Source organism: Haemorhous mexicanus, chromosome 27 (assembly GCF_027477595.1).
Source record: "Haemorhous mexicanus isolate bHaeMex1 chromosome 27, bHaeMex1.pri, whole genome shotgun sequence".
Classification (NCBI taxonomy): Eukaryota; Metazoa; Chordata; class Aves; order Passeriformes; family Fringillidae; genus Haemorhous; species Haemorhous mexicanus.
In genome coordinates, this window is record NC_082367.1 from 6,813,370 (window position 1) to 6,836,657 (window position 23,288).

General features: G+C 47.1%; 1 protein-coding gene across 6 annotated transcripts in view; it reads left to right on the forward strand.

The window, feature by feature from the left end:
- The window catches only part of PHACTR4 (phosphatase and actin regulator 4), a 50,145-nt gene that overhangs the window by 12,345 nt on the left and 14,512 nt on the right, over positions 1–23,288 (forward strand). For 2 of the 6 annotated variants that reach the window (XM_059868546.1, XM_059868545.1), the window contains exon 2: positions 5,760–5,806. In XM_059868546.1, the coding sequence (XP_059724529.1) occupies positions 5,791–5,806 (16 nt within the window). In that variant the 5' untranslated portion in view covers positions 5,760–5,790. Of the gene's footprint in view, positions 1–5,759; positions 5,807–5,943; positions 6,090–7,951; positions 8,051–18,485; positions 18,800–23,288 lie in introns of those variants that run through there. The other 4 variants (XM_059868548.1, XM_059868549.1, XM_059868550.1 and 1 more) reach the window with 4 other exon arrangements.

Below are 23,288 nucleotides of genomic sequence, written 5' to 3' on the forward strand. Positions count from 1 at the left end.
AGAGGTGGTTTGAATTTTACCCCAGAAGCCAGAGGTAAATAAGTAACCCTGTTATTTTGTGCCTTTTGGGAGTGTGCTGTAGAACTGACACAGACTATTATAGCTCAGCTAATGCGTGCAGCCCACAGTCCTCAGCTGCTCTCCAGAATGGTGGGTCCAGGATGAGAGGTTTTCTCACTATCCCTGGAGGTGCTCAAGGAACAGCTGGATGTGGTGCTCTGCTTGACAAGGTGGTGATTGGTCACAGGTTGGACCCAATGATCCTGGAGATCTTTTCCAACCTCAGAGATTCTTTGCTAGAGCAGTAAGGAGGTGAGGTCAGGAGTCCCACTCCAGTGTTCTGCACAGCTTGTCCGTGAGCACTTCTAAGGTTTACTTTTGCCCAGGCGTTGGAAAAAGCCACTCACCTTCCCCGTGGTGCTGCCATGGAGGATGCAGCTCCCTTCCCTTTCCAGTTCCTCTCTGGTAACCTTATATTACTGTGCCACCCACAGGCAGCTACTGAGCTGCTGGAAAACATTTGCTGTTTGCATGGGAGCCACTTATCAAATGTTCAATCTGTGACAAAAAGCTGCTGGTTTCATTGACTGTAATATGAACTGTATTGAGGTTTTCAGTCCTGGTTATTCCAATTTTATATTTAAATTGCACATAGAGTTGTTATGCTAATGTCTGATTTTCCCATTTCTTCCACAAAACCCATTCCTTGTACTAACCAGCTGCTGTGCTCCTACTCAAAGCCATTGCTTCCCAACAAGTGCAAAAATGCTTGTAGTGTTGGGATCCTTGGAAAGAGAGGGAAACTGCTGGGCTGCTAATTAGTGGTGCACCCCATTAATTGGCATGTTGCCACATTAGGCTGCAGAACAACTGGATTTAATCTGTGCGGTTTTACTGAGGAGGAATATTCTGAGTTCCCTCCAACTGACCTCTCCACTGCTCAGTGTGTGATTAGTGCAGAACAAACTGGGTCAGCTGAGGCTAACCAGAGGATTTTGAAACCAGCATTTGTAGTTCCAGCAATTTGCAGAAACCAGCAAATGATGCTCAAACCATATGAGCAAAGGACATGAGCAAACCAAGACTTTTAGGTGGAGCTGGTTTGTTTTAGATGGAGTCAGAAAAATAAATGAGCTTTTTGGCATCCACTGACTTGAAAAGGGGCTTGTGCCTCTCTTTCCCTTTGTACAACTCTATCCAACAAGAGGTTAATTATACCTTTACACATTCTCTTGTAATCTGTACTAGGGCATTTGGCATGGTTGATCTATTTAGGCTTTTTAAGAATTTCCCTTGTAATACTTAAACTCCAGTTGTGCACCCGTGCTATAATCTCTCCTTTGGGGGAATATTTTGGTGCTGTTGAGGTATTCTGCTTTGTAGAACAGAATTTGAATATTGTTTACCACGCTCTAATCTCACTGCTGGCAGATAAAATGAGTTTCTTTAGCCCTCCCCCTGAGGACCTGATGGAGTTTCATGGCCAACAGACCCATGGCATTAGACAGAGTTATCTCAGCTTTGCAAAAATCTGCTCATCTGTCTTCCTGGAAGGAGTAATTATTGGTGAGAGAATAAAATGTTGGTGTTATTTTTGAAATTGCATTTACAGAAGGGAACAGGCAGCCAGATCCTTGGGCTGGTTGGGGAGGGTTTGTGAGTCTGGCCCTTGAGAAACATTTGCAGCTGGGGAGAGTCTGATGGCTTGGATCAGCCATTCGAGTGGAGTTTGGCAAACCAGGGAGGAAGGCTCAGGACATTCTCTGAGTGACGAAGCAGAGGCTGCTCTGTGCCTGGCTGCCATCTCCCACCTGGCCTTATCCTGGTGACTGCTTTTTCTTGTTATGATGGTGAGTTGTTGTGGGCAGCATCAGCCCTTTGCTGGGCTCTCATTATCTGCCCCAGTGGGAGCCTTCTGGGTGCTGCTGCAGTAATGTCGTTTTTTAAGTAGTGTAAAGCAAAGGGCTGAAGTGGCAATAATATAATATTTGTTTATTGGCTGTTACTAGCACCATATTAGGTCAAAATGAATAATCACCTGGGAGTTGTCAGGTGAGCTTGTTTAATTTCATGGGTCATGGTCTATGTTAATGCAGGACCATGTTCCTCAAGCTATGAGTGTGTGTTAACCCTTTCCCTCCATCTGGTGGGTATAGTTCCAAACATTTATAAGAGCATTCTTTCTCTCCCCAACATGTGTTTTTTTCCAAGACAGCCTTGGGTTTTGTGTCTCGTTACAGTAAAAGCCCTGTAGTAGCTGCCCAGCTGCTGTCGTGTCCCTCTCTGGGATGGTGATTTAGAGCTGAGCCAGCATAGAAACTGTGTTTCCATGCCTAAGGCAAGCCTGTTGGCGGCCACGGTGGAGAAGTAATGTGCCACTTCTGCTTGGAAGAGTTGTCAGTTTTCTAGTTTAGTTGGGGAAAACAACCAACGTTGGCTTAGGTTTTAGCTGGACTTTTGGAAGTGTGCTGTAGTCTTTTGAAGGAAGCTGTTCATGTTACTGGAGGAGATGAGCAGTGAGGACAGAGGGGTCCAGCTAATGAGCATCATTCTGAAGGAAACGGAATGAATGCTTAATATTCCAGAGGTCTGGGTAAGGACTGCTGAAAATGAGATGGTGAGGAAAGGGGGGGAAGCTGTACAAGGGAATTCAGTAAAGCTCATGGATGCGGATTGCCCAAGGCTGGAGCAAACAGCAGCACCTTGGTGTGCAGCTCCATGGTCCTGTCGAGGTCCGGTCATCCCCAGCCCACTCCTCTGGACGTGCTTGGTGTGCATCTGGGTCAGCTTTGACTGTTCCCAGAGCAGCTGCATCGATGCTGGTGCAAGGAATGGGTAGGAGGGCATGGCATGGGAGGAGAGGCAAAATCTGGAATTGGGCCCATTTGTGTTGCTGGGGGAGAATGTGACAGAGCTGAGCACATGGGCAGAGCTAGGAAAGACAAAATTCCCTGTGCACAGGGAGTGTGTTAAGACTGAAGAAAAAGGGTACAAAACATTCCAGCATTGCTGTGAAACAGTCCTTTTCTGTTGTGTGTGGATTAGCTGCCTAGCTGGAAAGAAGCCATGCCTTTCTGCAGGAGTTCAGAGCTGGGTCAATGGAGCAGGAATATATTCTTAGTGGTACAAAGAGCTGGGGAAAAAGCTGTAAAGTGTTTGAAGTCTGAGGCAGACAAAGACCGTGGTTTTGCTGCTCTGGTGGCCAGAGTACCAGAGGGGCAGGGGAAAGTCCTGAGCTGTGCCAGCAACAGGGCTCTCAGGAGCAGGAATTTCACACAGCTGTCAGGCCCAGGGAATGTAGGACACTCAGAGGACATGAATATTCAGAGGAGCTGTGGCATGTCATGCTAGAGGAAATGAAAAAGCTAGGTTTTCTCAGAAGGTGGTATCTGGGAATCCTGTGACAGTAGGGGATAAAAGCAAATTTCTGTTCTGTGGAGTGGGTTATCTCAAATATTATTCCAGAATACATCTTTCCAGTTAGCCACTTGTAGTTAATGCTGGCAGCAGGATCTGCACTGCTTAATCAATTTCTTTGGTGAGAAGTGCCTGTTCCTTAGTGCAGGAAATGTGCTGCAGGAGTGCAGACTTTGCTCCTTCTTCCTCTACCCTGGCATCACTTTTTCCCCCCCCAGTGTGCCTTTTATGCTGCTTCTGTTGATAACCAGATATTGTGGATTTAGTGTTCTGCTCAGAAAGAGCCTCCCAGCACAGGCTGAGGTGCTCCCAGCTGTGCCATCGGGCAGTGACAGATGTCTGGGGTGTGCACAGTGAGTGTCCAGCAGTGGCTGCTGCCAGGATCAGTATTCCAGGCACAAATGTGCCCCGTGCAGTGCAGAGCTCAGCACAGCCTGTGCAGCAATGCCCTTGAAAGTCAAATTAAACCCAGCTCCTGGGGAGCAGTGGGAGCACTGCTGTCATTTGTGCTGAGGTTCAAGCAGGCCTTGAGGTAGCAGTTTCAGTTTCCCTTCTGCTTTCCTTTCCCACAAGGGCGTGCTTGAAAGGGCAGGCAGGGATGGTGCTGGCTCTTCTGCCTTCAGTGGGGGAGCATTCCCTGGCAGGAGACTGGAGCAGATGAGGATCAGGCTCTGCACCTAGGGAGTAAGGGACAGGATAAGAGAAAACAGCCTCAAGTTGTGTCAGGGAGTTTTAGGTTGGATATCAGGGAAAATGGCTTCACCAAAAGGGTTGTTGAGCCATGGCCCAGGCTGCTCAGAGCAGTGTTGGAGTCACCATTCCTGGAAGCGTTCAAAAACACGTGGGTGTGGCACTTGACAACATGGCCTAGTGGTTGTCTTGGTTTATGGTTGGACTCAATCATTTTAGAGGGCTTTTCCAGCCTAAATGATGCTGTAGTTCATTCATTCCAGTTCTTGCAAATGGTGTCATTGATGCAGCACATGGATGCACCAAACCATGCATCCAAACGCATGTGAAAGCTGTATTTTAACAGTGTTAATGGATTAGACTGTAGGGATTGAGGGTGTTTCCTGAGCAACTTGTGGCTGTCTGCTTCTGAAATCAAAACCTTCTGATGATCTTGATCCACTCGTTTGCTGCCCAGAAGCCTGTACAGGTACTTGTTCCCTTTTCTAAGCTGTTTAAAGCTGTGATCCCCAATTATGTTTTGAGGGTTTAATGGCTCTGTTGAGGTGTTTCCCCCTTCCATCCCAAGAACATTGCTGTGATGGAATTTGAGCTGCATCAGAGAGAAGTAGCCTGGAGCATGGCTGTCTGATCCAAAGAAGCATTTTCCCTCACACAGCTGAGCAAAGCACAGCTGAAAAGCCCCACTGGAAGAGCTTCCATGGATGGTGTGTTGTGGTTGTCCCTGCTGACACTGCAGCCCTGGGATGCTCTTGAACAAGCTGAGCATGTGCTGCACACTCAGCAAGTTGTCACATGAAGATGACGAGCTGATGTGATGTTAAACTAAAGCCACCAAACTGTGCTTTGTTCTGGGACCAAGGGGGATGAGTTGGCCTGGGCTTCATGAGGAGAAGGTTAGGCTGAAGTGGGCTATGGATAAAGGCTGGCTTCGACTCCTCAGCAGTGAAACAACCTGATTTTGTAGTTCTTCCCCAGTCACCCCATGCTGTTCCTGCTGACATGTCCAGTTGTGGTTGTCATCTAAATTTGAACTGCAAGATTTTGAGGACAGAACCTCCCTTTTTCTAAAATACTGAGCCTGTTTTTTTGTGCTGCAGAATCTGTCAAAATCAAGACACATCGTGATTTCCCCAAACTTAGTTCCCCTAGCATCTCATTTCAGAACTTTTTCCAGAAAAAAAATAGCTTTTTTACTAAAATTCTGGTTCCTTTTTTTTTTTTTTTTTTGGTTCCCCCCCCCCCAGTATGCTCAGAAGTGCCTTGATGCTGTGTGACATCTGAAATACTTCCTGTGCACATGCTGTGCTGCCTTTGCTAGATAAGCAGTATGCTGTTCCCTTTTACAGTAGGCACATCCCTTCCTGGAGAGGCAGATGTGGAATGTTTTCCCTGGGAACAAATATTTCTGCCTTGTAATTATGTCACCTTAATTTTGTTTCTCTCTTCTTTCCATCACAGCATGTGTCTGATACCTTCAAATAGGGGTAACAGTGTCACACTCTTCCTAGTTTGGGGCAGGATTTCTGCTCTAGGTTCCCTCCACACTGGTTTTGTGTAGGCTGAGCAGAGCTGATAGAGAAATAAAACTAAATCTGAGCTTTGTTCGCACTTGGAATTTTGTGTGTTGACTTTGTTTCCTGTTTTTGTAGGAATTTTTCTGGACACTAGTGCACAAGAGGAATGGAAGAGAACGCTGGTGAGTACAGTCTTAGGTATCTTACCACAGATTATGGACCTGATCTGTCCTCCTTGGTTAAGTATCATAAAGCACCTGATTACTTTAAACTTGGTGTCTTCATTTCAAGTGTAGAAGGTGATTAGAAAATAATGTAGTTTGGCAGATGCATCAGCTGCATTTGTACTGTGGTGTGGACCAGATCTGACTGAAACTCTGTACATATGGAAGATCTTTTTTGGAATCTCCCATCTGTGAAACCTGGAATACTGGTCTCTTGGCTATCCCAAGTTCTTGAAAACAGGTAACATCCCCTTTCTTAATAAGGAAGAGTCCAGAAGCAATGAGCTGGTTTGAACAAGGCACATGGCAAGGTGAAAAGGAGGATCAGCTTCTGGTTGTTCTTGTTGTTCTGTATTTATTCCTTTAGGCTGCTCTGTGTTGCAGAAGATACAGGATTTTTTTTTTTCTAATTAAAATTTAAATCTCTTGCTTTAGGCAGTGTGTAGTGCTTGCCCTGAAGCAATCAAATTCATTGCTGGTAGGTTTAACTGATGCAAGGATATGGTTGTAACTAAAACTCACAGATTTTTTGCTTAGAGATTGCCTTGAACAGCTCTTCCATCTGTTTGCCTAAAATGGCTACAAGAAAGGAGTTAAATGCCCATTTTTTCCCTGCCATTGACATGAGATGTGCATTAAAGCTCTTGCCTGCACTGTGGGAAACCAGTATCCACGCAGCATATTGGCCTCACATCTTCTGGACTGTGATAGTGCAGTTGGTGATTCTAACTCGTAAATAATATTTCTAGGTTATTCTGTGCAATCAGGTGATGCCATCCTGATGGCTTTGGGAATGGTTGTACTTGTCAGCAGGGCAGTACGCTTGGTGAGGCAGATGAAGGCCAGTTTTTGGCTTCATACAGAGCTGGTGTGTTGCAGCCCAGTGGCCTGGTTAGATCATCTGCAAGCCAAGAGCTCCTGCATAAATGTGCTTGTAGTCCTGGTGGCAAGAACTGCTGTGCCCCCTCTTTGTCAGGCTGTAAGGTGCACATTTAATCTGTGGTGATTGCTTTCCCTTCTGATTTGCTCATGGCAAACTAATTCCAACAGATGACTTGTGGAGGAGGTGGAAGGTGAAGTGAGTGTGGCACTGGCAGCTGAGGCTGGAGCAGTGTCTGTGGAGGTGGCAGCTCCTACTCAGCCCTGGGACACAGCACAGAAGAGCAGGGCCATTTCTCAGTCTCTAGAGCTTCAGTTACTGGGATGGCTTTGAGCAACATCAAGGCCAGGTTGGATGAGACTCTGAGCAGTCTGGTCTGGTGGAAGGTGTCCCTGCCACAGCAGGGGGTGGAACAAGATGTGCAAGGTCCCTCCCATCCCCAGCCATTCTGTGGTCAGGGAGCTCTCCTCATTCACCAGGACTGCCACCAGCCACCTCTGTTTACATCAGAAAGCTTTGTGTCCCTTTTCATGAGCAGTTGAACCCCATTTTTTTGGCTAGATCAGTGAGACACAGAGCTGGAGCCTTTTGAGGTTTGTGAGAGTGTGTGTTTTGATGGGTGCTAGTGGCCTGGGATGTGAAAAGCTCTATGTTCTGTTTGCATTTTGCCAACTTTACTGAAGTTACTTCCCATTCCCCTCTGAACAATTTGAGCAGTGCCAGTTTGGGCTGGAGAATCATCCTGGGTCTTTGCATGCACAGACACCCTCCATGGCTGGTCACAAAGCTTTACCTCCTTAGTGCTGGAAGCCAAGAGCCCTGTATTAAAGACAGAATAAAATGATGGATCTTTTATTATAATTTCTTGAAATTCCTTTGCTTTTATGGCTATTCTCCAAGTGCTAAGCTCAGGACTACTGGGTTGATCCCGGAGATGAGGTAAGATGGAGCTGAGCTGAAGTCCAAGTTGCTGCCCTTTGTTCCCTTCAAGCCTGGTGCTTTGTATGCATTGCTGTCCTTCCCTGGTTGGGTATTAACTGCGCTCACAATGCTGCATGGCTGGTGCTTGTTTGAGCTGGTGTGCTTGGAATGGCCACTGGGAATGCACAGGGAAGCATAAATCCTTTTGAGCTGTCAGCCTCCACCAGCCATGGGTGGGTGAGGGAGCCTTCCTTGGCTCACTGCCCTGGCTAATTAAAAATGAAATTTGCTGTTGTCTTCAGATTTTAATTCATGCTCATCCCTGAGGACGAGTGGAAGCCAGGTCTCCAGGCAGCTGCAGTGAAGTTTCAGAGCTGTCCATACATGGTATTCTAGAACAGGTACGCAGCTTAAAATTTGCTCACAACCCTGCCTTGATGTGCACTAACTTGCAAGCAGGTAGAAAGGCAAATTCCTGCTGTTCCTTAGGCAGGTTACCAGAGTTTGGAACTGATCTTAGTGGAAAGCATTTGTCTTTTAAACAAGGTGCAGCACAGAGCATTTCCTTACCTACCTGAAAGCATTACCAGAAATAAGTTGAGTGCACTTGACAGGTTAGCAAAATACTTTGAGACATTATCGTGACAACCTTTTCTTAAATTTGTTCTAGTTCTTAGTGTAATTAATGTACTGAGTGGTGTCAGGGTGCTTGGGGCACTCAATGCCATGTTGGTGTTGTTTTTCTGCCTGCTGTATTTGCAAGTGGTTCAGCTCAGCCATCCATCTAGTTAGCGTGGCATTTCTGAAAATTAATACCCAATAATTCCTCCCTGAACAAGTTGAGGAGGTGTCTGAACTCTTACTGCCTTTCTCTCCTGAGCTACAAGCCAAATGTTTTACAGAGATTATTTGCTGACCTGCCAGAGGCCTCATAACTCTGTGACACCCCATTTTGAGTGACTTTTGAAGGTGGTGTGCTAAGTGGTCATGTAGTTTGACCCCGTATCTCAGGCTGGGGGAAAGCAGAGGTTCATTCTGCTGGTTTTGTGGTCTCCTGGCTCAGCTGTGGATGTGCTGGGATGGAGATGCCTCGCCCCCCAGGCTGGTTGGAACAAGATAGTGGCAAAGGTTGATGTTGAGTGAGAAATGTCTTTGCTGAAGTGCTTCATGACAGAATTGAACAATCTTATTCCTTGTGTGAAGAGATAAGACCTTGCTGGACATGCAGTCAATCCTCTGGGCTGTTCAGGGTGATTTGCTGTGAAACAGTGAGTATGGAGTTCCTGTGGCTCAGTAAGGAGGGCATGGAGCAGGGCAGTGGGTTTCCAGAGTTTCTAGTTTTCTTTTTTAACTTGTTGGACCTTAAATTCACTTTGTTCCTGGAACATTGCCTGTAAATTCTGTCCAGGGATTTCAGTAGCTGATTTTATTGGGTTTGGGAGTAGAAGAGGAGCCTGCCTGGAACCAGGGACAAGCGGGTTTAGTATAAATGTGATTTTTGTTATTACTGTTTCTTTACACAGGAGCAATGTGTCCAGATTGAATGGCAAACCTGGCCTTTTAAAAACAAAATACCGAATGTTCTCATTATCTTGCTGCCTTTGTGAGCTGTGGCTGCCGGTGTTAGCTGAGCTGTTGGCCGGACAAAGCTACTCCCAGGCCCTCAGGCTGGTCCTGAGGTGCAGTCCCAGTGCCAACATTTGGATCTTGTCACTGCTGACATCACCACTTTATCTGCCTGCCTTTCCTTTGTCTTGGAAAGGAGCCCTGGCTGTCTCTGGCTGCTGAAGGTGTCTCTTGTATCCTGAAACAAACAAGAAACCGGAGATACCAGGTTGCTTTTTTACGGGTTGGACCCATCCAGCTGTGTGGAATGAGTGTATAACCATGACTTGCTTAGGGAGAACATGGCTCTTCAACCCAGCCTGAGTTTGTCTCGTTTTTTTGAAGCAGAGATTTTAAGATTTCAGAAGAATTTACTGTCTGGGTTATGATAAATTTATCCGATAAATTTACCCCGCAGGGTCGGAGGTTCGGGCCCGGACCCCTCAGGCTCCGGGGGCCGCAGAGCTGCGCTGTGGCCGCCAGAGGGCGCGCGGGGCCGGGCCAAGGCGGGCCGGGCTGAGGGGGGACAGGCCAGGGGAACGGCTTCCCGCTGCCCGGGCAGGGTTGGGTGCGATGCTGGGAAGGAATTCTTCCCTGTGAGGGAGGGGAGGCCCTGGCACAGGCTGTCCACAGAAGCTGTGGCTGCCCCATCCCTGCAAGTGTCCAAGGCCAGCTTGAACGGGGCTTGGAGCACCCTGGAATAGTGGACTGTGGCAGGGAGTGGAACGAGAGGAGTTTGAAGGTCCCTTTCAACTCAAAACATTTTAGAATTTTGTGAATTGCATTTCTGTAGGAGATTTCCCTCTCCCCTCCCTCCCCTTTTTGTGGGGGGTAGAAGAGACAAGCCCTGACGGTGCAGCCAAGCAGTGGCTGTGGACATTGGCTTTCATAGGCCGTGCAGTGAGGTCTGATTTGGCACCATGCTAGGCTCAGTGCCAGCATAGCAACCCTGGCCTAATTGGTGTAGCACAGCCTCCCCCTGCACTTGAAAGGTAGAATTTAATAGTGTTCTGCGCTCCATGAGAAAATCCCCTATAAAAACACATCGCTGTTCTTGTTCTCTGTTCCCCCACACGGTCGGAAGCAGCTCTATGTACTGTTTGCTTTGTGTGCTTTCCCTTTGCTTCCCCAGCCCCACTGCTCTAAGGGACTCTTTTCTTCCAAGGCGAGGTGAGCAGCAAGTCATGGCTTGGCAAGGAAAATCACTCCTGGAGGCTCTGTGGTGATCCTGGCTGGCTGATCAACTCCCTCTTCCTAGGAAGGCAGAGTTAGGCAGGGATCTGGGGCTGAACCTTGATCTTTGAGAGGACTATAACCAGCCTTTGTCATGTTTTTTGTTGAAATTCAACCAAAATGATGGAAAAACCTGCCCTTCTCCCCTCCAGCTCTTTGGTCTTAACATTAACTCTTGGAAACTGAAGTGGTGATTAGGAAAATAAACAAGGTCCCTTCCTGCAGGGGAAGGCAGGGGTTTGTTCTGCCCAAGCATTGTAGGTTGCAGGGGTTAAGTTACATTTTGCTTTGGGAGAGGAAAGGAAAATCTCTCCAAGTAATTAACTTAAGATGCTGACGCTAATGAAGGGACTTTCAAGGCTGGAACTCATGGTGGGGGGAGTGATGGGAATCCCCTGCTGATTCAATGACATTAGGCTGTAGGAGTGACTCCGCAATTATTAGGCTGAAATTATGTTGAACATGAAGTTAATCCTGTTATCTCTCAGATACTGAGCAAACTGAGTGCTCTGGATAACTCTAATGGGATTATGTGTGTCAGTCTGGCACCCTTGCCCTGTTCAGGGCTTCTTCTTATGTTCCTTTTCGGGATAAAGTATGGATCAGGCTTCCTAGAGTTAATTTTGGGAGATGGTGTCTGGGGCAGTGTGTTGCAGCAGTGCTGGGGTGGTTTTTTTTAATGAGTTTGACAATGAACAGCCTGTTGCCTTCCGAAGCCTTTCACTCCTCCACAGCAAGGATCCCTTAAGCCCATCCCTAAAGAGATGTTTAGGAAAAGAACTGAAGAGCAAGGAGTTAAAAAGGAGACTTCCCTGTGTCACACCTTCCTGGCATCCAGGATCTGCCATTCAGTGAGGTGATGTCATTCTGTGATGGGGACTACTCTGGGCCATCATATTTGCAGAGAATAATTAGCTCTGGCTTGAAAATCACATTTTGCACCCATGATAGCCTGTGGTGATTGTTCTAAACACAGCTGGGGTGGGGAGCTTAAAAGGGATTACGTGTATCTTGGTTTTAAGCAGTGGGATAAATTGCAAGGTAACCATTGTTAGGAAAACCCAGGAACCAAAATGATCCTGGAAGGACAGAAGAGCCATAGTGCATGTTCAGGCACTGACTGTGGCCTTTACAGCCAGGCTGTTTTCCTCTTGGGCACAGACCTCCAGACTGTGCTGGCCTGACTTCCAGGCAGGGTTTGAATGAGCTGGAGTGGTGTTGGTGTTGTCACTGCCAGCGCAAGCTCCAGCAGTGGCTGCAGCAGCACAGAACACAGAGGCTGAAGATGACCACGTACAGTGGAGAGGTGAAGCCCTACACCCCACTGAGAATAGAATTTGGGTTTCAAAGTAATGGAAAATGTTTTTCTCTGCTCATTTACCAGTAAAACAGGCCTCTTGGTTTCAGCATCACCAGAGTATAGAAGTGATACTTATCACCCCCACTAAAGGAGCAGATGTTTTTGTGCCAAACCAGAAATCTCCATAAATATAGGAAAGTTCTGTTATTAAAGGATAAGTCAGCTTTTCGTTCCCAAGCTTTGATTATCTCTCTTTTTTTGTTTTTTTAAGGGCTGATCTTGTTAAGAACTGCAGATTTTTTGGTGAGGTTTTATTTCTATTCTTTTCTGTTCCCTTGAGGAAGGTGAGAATTGTTTTGGAAGATCCAAGGTGCTCATTTACTGCAGAAACAGCCTTCAAGGTTGCTAATGACAGTGTCTGGGCTGTCTCAAAGAAGGCACCCAGAGGATGTGGGGGCTGGTATAGCCAAGGGGCCACCTGGGATTTTGGACCAGTTTAAGTGCCCAGAGGCCAGCCAGCCCTGCTGTTGATAAGGTGACAGATTTAGATGGCATTGCACTAGCCTATAATTCCAGGGACTTCAGGGGATAATTCTCACAGCAAAGGAGTCAGCACCTTCCACAAGCTTTTTGAGATAGGAATTCAGCACAAGCAGAAAAATCCCAAAAAATCCCAGATTTCAAACCCAAAGTGCACAGAGAAACAGTTCAATATTTGTCTTTATACACCATAATTTTTGTGTACCACACTGCTGCTGGTGCTCTACAGACACGGGATGAAGAGAGTGAGGTGAAACGAGGAATCTGGGAATGTATGAAGGGTTGTTCCTACAAGAGAGGGGCGCAACTCAGAGAGAAATAGCTTCCTACAATATTAGGATTCTGTATCTTCAGAACTGTTGGTGTTATCTCATCTCTTGAAGTTTCCTTTAATTCTATGAAAGGGCCTTGACACTGTAAACAATTCCCGTGGCATTGTCCCTGCACGCAAGTCAGTGGGACAATGCCATGTGAGTCAGTGTGATGCATAAACAGCATTGGCTTTGGGGGGGCTCAAGGTCTGTATGGTTTGGGGCCCAATCATCCTGTCTGACTTTTGTGCCTTCTTCCTGGATGGCTCTTGGTGCCTGTGGCTGCCACCACCTTGTTTTCCCGGGTTCTCTTGGTACTGGCAGAAAATAGGAGCATCTGGGGTTGGGATTTCAGGGTAAGGCTGAGGGGGCAGGTGGAGTGCTCTCATTTTGTTTTCAGCTCCTTTGGGCCTCCATAATTATCTCCCAGTTCCAAAGGGGAAGAAGGGGATGTTACGCTGCACCACCCCAGCACTGCTTTATTCACATTAGCAGCAATGTTTTACTCATGTTTCCATCTTCAGCCTGGCTGCTGCTCAGAGATACCTTGGTGGTTGAGCAAGGGTCAATAATTGGAGTGGAGATTCACTCCCTGTCTTGCTGATGGCTCTTGTCTGGATGTGACCTGAGGTCTGGCTGTGCTACTGTTTAGGGTGGCCCGTGGCAGATCTGTGCAACATAATTTGGGCAGATGCACTTCCTAAGCGTTATCTAGTTCCTGAAATAGAGAATAAAGCTTGTATCAACATGAATCACAGAGTTGATAAACTGGAATGGTTCCTCTTAGAGTTGTCTTCTTGTATTGGGCAAATATTTATCCACGTTGTTTCCAAAGGCATATTTGTGTAATAGAAGGAGGTCAGACCTGTAATTACCGGTTAGGTTTACTCTGGCAGAAATGGCTTGTAAAAACACAGTACAATTGAAAGGAAGCTTTTAAACCTTCTCTCTGTGTGTGAACCTAAAGCTGTGGTTTAAAATTTCAAATGTTGTGAGAGTTTTCAGTTGCAAGGGTACAAAAAGTATTTTCCTTGCTGAATTTAAATGCCCCAAGTGAAACTGATCCACCCTTTCTTTTAATTCCTGAACTGTGGCAGGGAATTTGGGTTTCTCTTCCAACTGTATCTGCGGGCGGTGATCAGAAGCTGAGGTTGTGTGCCAGACTTGTCTTGCATTTTAATCAGGAGCTCCTCGCCTAGTCAATAATTAAAGCAGAGCAGGTGCAGAAAATTGGGTGTTCCCCAAAAACTAAACCAAGGCTCTTTTGTAAGCTTCCCTGAGCAGAGCCAGGCGAGTGAGGGGTGGTAGGATGCCCTGGCACTGCCTGGCTTGTGCAGTAATTTGGAAAAAATGTAACTTCAGACTGGAGGGCTGGAGGTGTTGAAGGATAATTTGGATTATTGGTGCAGTGCAGCTGCTGCAAGCCCGTTGAGTTGGCAGGGCAGAGGTGTTTGCTGCAGTTTCAGCTTTGGGTATGAAGAACAAATCCATTTACTGAGATTTTTATGAAACGTTTAAAAGAGGAAACAACTTTTACAGAGGAATCTTGCTGCCTTTCTTTCCAGTTACTGTGTGGGCAGAGAGTCTTGCAGCTGAAGTTTGACATCTTGCAGGATTAGAGGTAGGAAGGGAAATTTGGGATCATGAGTCTGTGGACCTTGACCTGTACGCTGAAGACTAACGTAGAGTTAAATATACTCCTACCTCTTAGGATTAATTGCAATTTAATCTGAATTTAGATGTTTCATATTTACTGATATCTTTGCTGTTAGCTTTTGTTGTTAGCTGGCAGTGTTGTGCAAACCAGAGTTTGTCCCATGGGTTTTATAAGTGGCATAGATGTACTTACTCTGCTGGAGGACTAGTTTATGTTGGATAATGTCTGCACAGAGATGTAAAGTCTTAAGAGTTGGGTTTGTCCTGTAAGGCTGTTTGTGATGGATGTGACTGTGCAGCAGCCACGCTCTTGGGAAGAGCACTGTTTGCTGTGCTGGGCCAACTCTAAAAACTCATGCTGGGCAGTGCTTTGGAAGGAGGGGAATATATTTTGATTTTTTCATGCTCATGTTTTAAAGTAGGGGGCCTGAGGTGATGTCAGTTTATACGTTTTTCTCTGAGTATCTTGAGTTTTTGCTGCAGGAGAAGGTTAGACAAGAGTTAAGCTAAATGCCATTCCTGTTTCTTCTCTAAACAATGCAGTAATTAATGTAATTTTCTTCTCAGTGTTTTTGCTTAATGTGGTCCTAATAACGTAGCTGGAAGTGGTAGATGGGTATCCTGCCTCTTAATGCTTCCCTGTTGGGAACATGCTGATGCTTTGCTAATGCCTGGTGCTTTGCTGGAATGTATCCTATATGTGTGCTTCCTTTGGCTTCTGACCAGACTTTCTTTTAATGCTGCTTCAAGGTGCTCCAAAAAGTTGTTCATCAGCTTTGGAGTTTCCCTTGCCTCAAGATGGCAAAGCCATGAATCACCATAGTGATCAAATTAGGCTTAGTCAAGCTAGCCGAGATGTGACTGAATCTTTAATTTTGTCAAGATGACATTCCTCAGCATTCCCTCACTAGTAAACAAGAAGATACTTGGCCTGTGTTGTAATTGCAGGGAGTGGTGAGGAGACATTGATGGTGAGGCTTTTCCAGTACTGGCTAAAACTTACTTCCAATGGAAGTTGTATTTCCCCTGGAAAACAAGGCTGGGGGATATTTTTGCCTTAAGCTCCTCTGGGCTCAAAGCCCAGTTTAGTTTACAATTTTTTGAGCCCATTCCTTGTGTTCCAGCCACCTGCTGTGACCACAGGGCTTTCTAGGAGAGCGGCCTCACCTTCCCGAAGGTGGGGCTGGAAGTGCTGTCCATCAGCTCCTTGGCACAGCAGTCTCTTCCTCCAGCTGTGCTCCATCGTGGTCCACATCTGGACTGCTGTGGGACATGGCATGCTCACCTTTCCAGCGCATGGGTGGTGGCACCAAGCCCCTGACATGCTAGACCTGCTGCTCTTTGCTGTCTGAGGTGGAGCACCATGCTGACTAACTGGAATGCTCTGGGAAATAGGAATTTCCCTCTTGAAAATGTCACAGGAAGCATGAAGGAAGTCATGTGGTGTAGGAGCAGTTAGGTCCCATTTGTCTCATCAGAACCATCAAAGTCTGCAGGACGCAAACAATGTGATGCCAGCTGCCTTATAAATAACCCATTTTCCACTTCCACACTGGCTTTTCAGTCCATGTAAGGGGAAAGGAAGAGTGTCACGTTGTGCTCATTTGTTCAGAGTGACTCCCTGCCTGCTGCCCTCGGTGATGGCTGCACTGCTCAGAAGGCTTCATCTCTCTGGGCAGACACAGCTGTTATGTGAACATGTAAGATTTTTTCATTTTCTTGTTCTTTCAAAGCTGAAAACAAAAACTGTGGTGAAACCAAGCTGATTAGAGGGCTGAAGCACCTCTCCTGAGAGGAAAGGCTGAGGGAGCTGGGGTTGCTCAGCCTGGAGGAGAGCAGCTCTGGGGTGACCTAATTGTGGCTTTTCAGTACCTGGATGGAGCCTGCAGGAAAGGTGGAGAGGGACCATTCACAAGGGCCTGGAGTGACAGGACAAGGGGGCATGGCTTCAAACTGCAGAGAGTAGGGTTAGATGGGAAAAATTCTTCCCTGTGAGAGCCGTGAGGGAGTGAAATGGATTTCCCAGAGGAGCTGTGGCTGCCTCTCCCTGGAAGTGTTCCAGGCCAGGTTGGACGGGGCTTGGAGTAACCTGGTCTAGTGGAAGGTGTCCCTGCTCATGGCAGGGGTGAAATGAGATAGATTTTAAGGTCCCTTCCAACCCAAACCATTCCGTGATTCCATGAAACACATCCAGAGTCATGGTGCTGCCCTTTTTCTCCTCCCTGCCAGCCCTCCTGGTGAGGTGGTCCCTGCATGAGGATTTTAGTGGGTGCATCTCCCACTAAAGGAGTGAAAGAGCCTTTAAGGCCCTGTAGCTCCTGCTGACTCTGGTGATGAGCTCTGAAGGAAAACGCCCAGTATCACTGGTTTTAAACAGCTCCATCGGCAGGGATGGGATAATTCTGGAGTCCTTTTTAATGTTCCTGTGGCTGAATCATGGAACACAAATGTCTGAGTCACCCTGGGTGAATGTAGCATTTCACGTCAGTGTGAACTGAAATGTGAACAGCACTGCCTTTATTAGAGGAGCTAATATTGGGCTCATGGCTTTCATTAGATTTCAAAATGAAACAATACAGAAGAGTTCCTTTTACAATGTATATAAACAGATTATTAACATGGAAATACCAGGGGTTTAATGGGATGCTGGGCTGGATGGAGAGGAAATGAAACTTCAGAAGAAGGCCATGTATCCCATGTTTGAGTGTTTGCTGCCTGGTTTTTTTTTTTTTTATTTCAGCCATCTGCCTCTCCTTAAATCACATAAAATTTTCATCTAACTGGCGTTTCTTCATTACTATATTTTAAAAGGAAACGCTGAAGGGACAATCAGCTGTTTCCCATTTTGCTCTCCTTTAGAAAGCTCTGCTATTCCAACTTCTTCATCTTAAAAAAGTCATCACCTGTCCCTGAGGAGTAAAACAGTTGCTCTGGTTTCTTCTGGTTACTGTGCAGCGAAGTCAGATGGTCTTTCTCGTTATTAAGGGAATTTTTGCCTTTTACTACTCTTCCTTGCTTAATTGTGGGCTTCCTTTTATCCTGGATGTCCAGTGGAATGAGGGCAGGTTGCTTTGTCCTGTATTTTTCTGCAGTGGTGAAATAAAGCCCCCTGAAAGCAGAGGGTTTCTTAGGAGCTGCTCTCATGCTCTGACTTCAGGCTGCAGCTGAGGCAGGAACATTTTTTGGCATTTTGTTTTCTGGGACAGAATTTGCACCTTTCCTTTCAGATGTGGAGCTGAAGGATGGGTTGCTGGGTTTTTCTGGCCATGAGTTCCCTTGAAAATAATGATGCTGGTGTTACTTTTGGATTTGTGGTGCTCTGTGCACCTTGTCAGCTGTTTTCTGGTGGGGTTTTGCTTTCTCCCCCAAAAGAGGAGAGAGTGGCTGGTACTCCTGAATGATGCTTAAGGCCAGAGCCAGGTGCAGTTTGAAACACAGATTTGTATCTCTTTGCTCCTTGAGAACCACAGCCCTACTTTTAATGAATAAAGATTTCCCTGCTCCTCTGTTGTAGGGTGTATGGGGAAGAGGAGTTGTAGGTTCACAGAAGTCCTAACCCAAATTATAATGATAAATGAAGGAATCCAAATGGACATATTTAAACTTTGGAGATCTTTTATTGTGAGGCAGATGGCTGAGGGGGATGTTTGTTACCTTAACCATCAAGCTGTGACACATGAATAGAAACTAAGCTTTTACTTTCCTTGTTAAATTTAAATTTTCCATTGTTAAATTTAAATTACAGGAGAAGACACGCTTCCTGGTAACTTTAGTGGAGAGGGGAATTGCATGAAATTGTATTTTTATATTTGGCTAGATGCATATCAGCTCAGGCTGTCTTTGAAATTCCCTTTGCTCGGGGGTAATGCAGCTCCCACAGCACTCAGAGAAGTGGCTGTCTCATCCCTGACTGCCTTAGTTTGTGTTTAGCTGGCACAGGTAGGCTGTAAATTCCTTCATCCCGTTTTGGGAGGTGAAACCCCTTGTTGTGTTGCTGTGCACTGATTCTCCAAGCCCATCCCTGAGAAGAACACTCTGCTCTCCTTCTCGCTCCCAGCTTTTCTCTCTTCTTGCTGAACTGGATGGGAGGAAGGAGCGAGGGGTGTTGATAATTTGGATTGTGCAGCTCAGTGGCTGGATCCTGGCTGGCTGTCTCCTCCCCTTCCTGAGCTTCGCCCTAGCCAGCTCGGCTCTGGAATGACAGGCATTCCTGTGTGAAGGGAGCTGGCACGGACACTTATTTATGAGAATCAAGTGCCCAGCCATGGGGCGCAGGGCGAGCAGGACCTGTACTGGACCGTCGGACACTGTGGCCTGAGAGCTGGGAGTCGCCTCCTTGCCAGCCTCTTTCCTCATCCAGAGTGTGGATTTACCGTTTAAAGGGTGAAGTGTTCTCAGCCTAGACTTTTCCTCTGTTCTCCTCCCACCTCTTCCCGGAGAGTGCTCTGAACAGAATCCCATGGGGCAGCCGCACTTCTCGAGACCGGTAAATCCAGGTGCTTTTGGTGAGTAATGCAGGACAGGGGAGACCAGGGAGCTGTGGGGCTGCAGCAGGCCAGCACTGCAGGTGAAACTGAGGAGCTGGGAGGAGTGGAATGTGGAACTTGTGTAACCTGCGCCCAACTGGGGAGAGAAACCAGAGAAATAACTCCATTTCCTTCCTTTCTTACTGATTACACATGCACTCACTGTGCAACGTGTTCTGTGGTCTTCAGACTGGCTCCAAGCTGCTGTTTTAAGGGACAGCCTCTGGCTGGCATGGATTCAGGGATACTACCTTTGCAAAGCACTTGGACAGTGGGAACATTCACCTGCATGGGGCAGGAGTCAGCCCCGAGAGTGAGCCGGGACCAAAGCCACCAAGAATTGCCTCCCTGTGATTGATGTCACCCATCTTTTGGGGCAGCTACACCAGTTTTGGGGGGAGAAGGGCTTGGCAATCATCTCCCTGCTTGTTTTCCCTCTCCATTGTGAAGTATCTCAGTAACAGGCTGGGGAAAACACAACTGTGTAAGCTCTAGGAGCAGCCCCACGTCCCGAGCCCTGTGTGGGGTCGGTCGTGGGTGCTGTTCCCAGCACTGTGGCTGTGAGGAGGCACTGGCTGTGAGGAGACTTTCCACATCCCACTGTTGCCTTTCTCTCATTCCCACTTGCTGTTAGCTGGCTGGGCTCAGTTGTTCACCCTCATCTGTAAAGTGGAATTTTCTGATTTTCAGAGAAGAAATGGACATTGGCAAGATACAGACTATTATTTTCATTATTTTTCACTTCTGTAACTTTGAGCCCATCAAGCATTTCTAGGGATCAGATGGAAACAGTGATTCTCTTCCCCACCACCAGTTCACTCCAGCTAGTCTGGTTCAAGAGTTGCTAAAAATAATATGATAGAGTGGAAGGGAAGTAAAACTTCAGTTGTCTTTGTACTGTGGAGATTAACAGCATCTTCTGCTTGGATTTATTCACTGTTAGAAGCTGACCTGGTCAGTCTTGGGCTCTTTCTCTCATCAAATGCCAAGAACAGTGGTAATTTCCAGGGAAGTGGGCTTGGTGTAATGATATTGTGCTTTCTGGAGACTGGGGCCAGCAGACCCGGTGTTTCCTCAACTGCTCATTTGCTCCCTGAAGTCTTTTTTCATGACACAGCTCTCAGGGTTCCTACTGATTAAATCTGGAACTTGAAGAGATGGTTCTTGCATTAACTGTGTCAGGATGCTGTTAAGGAAAGTCCTGTGAAGATTATGGTGATTAGAAACATACAAAACACAGGGAAGCTGAGGGCTGGGACTGTTTGAGGCTGTTTTGTGACCACAACCTTTCATTCCTTTAAGGTCAGGATTCACGTCTTCCCTGGACGATTCAGGAAAACACAGCAAGTTTTTAAAGCTTTTTTAGCGAAGCTTAGAAACATTTACCCAAAGTGCTTTTTGGATACTTTTAACAGCATTTCACTCAAAGAGTGTTTGCTTTTTGAGTTGTTGCTGTTTGCTTGGAAGCTTCTCAGATTCTTGACTGCCCTGCTGGACACAGCAGGGTGGAAAAGGAGTTGGGTTCTTTCCAGCCAGTGCATCCACAGCGTGGTGGCAACAAGAAGGCTTGTGGCAAGTGCCTTGGTGCAGAAACTCCTGGCATTTGTGGGGATCCTGTAGTAGCTCCTACAAGAAGAGATGGATCAGGTTCTGAGTGAACTCTGGTTTGTGGATGGAAGGAATCTGGCCCAAGCTCTAAGTTTTGGAGCAGGTGGCAGATCACCACAGCCACTTGCTGCGGGTGGGAGAGACCCGCTGTGGCTAGCTCCTTCCACTGAAATGGTTTCTCTGTTTTGGGAAAAAAAAAAAAAGACTGGGGTCACTCAACACCACAAGATGCAGTGGAAAAGGAGCTTTTTTCTGCATGAAATTTAACTACAAGATTGGAGCAAAAACATATCTGCAGGGGAGGGTTGGAAGGACCAGGTGGCGAGGCAGAGAAATAGGGAATTGCATCCCAAGTTGCTTGGCACTGCTGGAGCTTCCTGCCTTCTTGTGTGTTCAGGCTGTGCCAGTTTTGTGACGTTTCCCTAGATTATTTCAGTCTAAACATTTTGAGATCTGCTGTTTTAAACAGCTCAAATTCACCTGCTTGTTTGGATAGAATGAGATCAGAACAGCTTAAGTGTTTGGGAGAGGGGATCTGAAATGGCAGGAGGCTCTGGCTGGGAAGCAGCTGGGGCATCACGCTGTCCCTGGACCAGCTGGATTCTGAGCTCCAGGTGTTCCAGGCCATCCCCTCTGGGAGCATCAGGCAACGTGCTGAAGTTGCAGCATGTATTTTGTTCCTGATTTTTCCTCAACCAGGGTTCTGTTGGAACATTAAGCCCAGCATCGAGCTGCCAGGGTGGGCTCTGTGGGGCTCTCCCAGCTCCGGGTAATTTTTCCAAAACGTGGACTGCCACTTCCAGAAGGGTTGAACAAGGTCCTGCTTTGGTGTGGGGTCACTTTAGGGACCTGCCAGCTGGGAGTCTCTTGACCTTCTCACGAGGACTCTGCTGGCTTCACCCAGGGCTGTGTGACCTCATTTCACCTTTTCCATGTATTTAAAATGGGTTTTCCAGCCTGGCACCATGGTGAGGGTGAGGCTGGTCTGTTGGACACAGCCTTGCTGTTGGCCCAGGTCGGGTGAAGGCATCAGATTCCTGATGCTTCCCACACTTCCCTCCAAGTCTGGGTCCTCTTTTTTTGCCTTATTTCATTCCCCTAGCATGGCGCTGTGGTTCCTTTCCGGTTTTCCAGTGTGGATAAGGAGGGGTTTCCCTCTTGCATTGCAAAGCCGCTTGAGGACCCTTGTAGAGCACAGCAGGAGGAGGCACAGCCTCAGCAAGGTGGATTCTCTGCCCTCACAGGGAAGAGATGTCCTCTCTGCGCCATTTCATGGAAATTTGAGCTGGAAATGGGCTGTGAATGGAAGGGAAGGTCCATTTTGGAGGGAGTGTGAGCACTATCTAATGTGAACAATCACTGAACAATAAGGTTATTTGAATGCAGATCTGTAAATCTCACCTCCAGCTGCTGATCCACCCGCTCATTAGTCCTCAGTGTCATAATTGCTTCACAACAGACTGCTTTAGATGTCTATGTCCCTGTGGTAATTGGGGATGGGAAAAGGAAGAGTGCTGTGGAAGGGTAGGATAGGCTCTCCTGTCATCTGCACAACAGGACAGAACGTATCCCAGTGAGGATCAGGGAAGGAACTGCTTTCCTGGCTTCAGTGTGAGCAGTGGGCTGGAATGGTCTCAGAATGTTTAGTAACATGTCAAGTTTTATTCTACACAGAGCAAAAGGGTGGTGGAAATTATTTGGACAGTATTGGGTTCTAGTGTGCAGGTCTCCCCCTCTTGCGTGGCTGCTTTTGGACATGGAACTGATTATAAATGAACAAAGCCAAGTGTTTCCATGCTGGAGAACACCTGACTCTCAGCAGGAGCCTGTGAGCAGTTGTAACACGGCCGAGGGAGCAGTGAGGCAGAGCAGCAGGACCGGGTGATTTGCTCTTGATGTGAAGGTCTTGTGAAACCTCCTGAGTTCACCTGCGTGGTTGCAGCTCTGGCAGTGGAACTCCACCCTGGGAAGGTATTTGCTTTGACAGCTGGACCTGGGCTGCAGGAGCTGCTGGAAGAGGTTCTGGCAGGAGTAGTCACATGTGGGTTCTCCCCACCCTCTCTGCTCTGAGCTGCTCCTCCTTTGGAGGTACCGTGTGTCTCCTGCAGTTTCGGCTGGTCCTTTCATGTCCTGTGCTCCTCCGTGGCTGTTCTGAGGGGACAGTGGCAGGGGAATGCTTGTCATTCTCCTTCTGACTGGAAATGGAGACATTCCAGGGTGCTGAGGGCTCTTCATTAATCCTTGGAGCTGATGGTTGAGTTTTCTTTTAATAACTTACTTCTCTTAGTGCAGCACTCTGACATCTTGGGTGGTAGGCAGTACATAAGTGACATTCCTCAGAGCAACTCAGGGAAGGGGTGGATATAAGGCAAGCTTGGTACTGCTGCCTTCAGCACTGTTCTCCTTGGAAAGGTGAGGGAAATGCCTTTGATAACACTTGGGCTTCAAATTCCACCTCCAGCCTGTGCTTGGCAAGTGCTCGTGTCTGCCTGGTGAAGTTTGGGAGTGCTCTGTTGAGCACAGTGAATACTGCTTGTTAAAATTGCATGTACAACTCCAGGGCTGCAGTGCTCCTGTCTCCAGTGCTGAAGCTGAGGGATTCTGGCTCTGGAAATCCTGCCATGGAGTGGGCACCAGATGGCTTCACTTTCAGCTTGTGCGCACTGATTTGGTTTTTTTTGCAGGCAGTGCTAGATTCTGCTCACTGTAAGTGCTTCTCTGTGTTCCATCAAACACCCCAAAACAGCAACATCAGGCAAGGCAGGATCAATAGTCCCCAAATAAGTGTTTTGTGCTCTGGCTCTGCTTCAAAAGTGGGGTTTTTTTTGAGTTGGGGATGGGGTTTTTTTTGTTTGGTTTT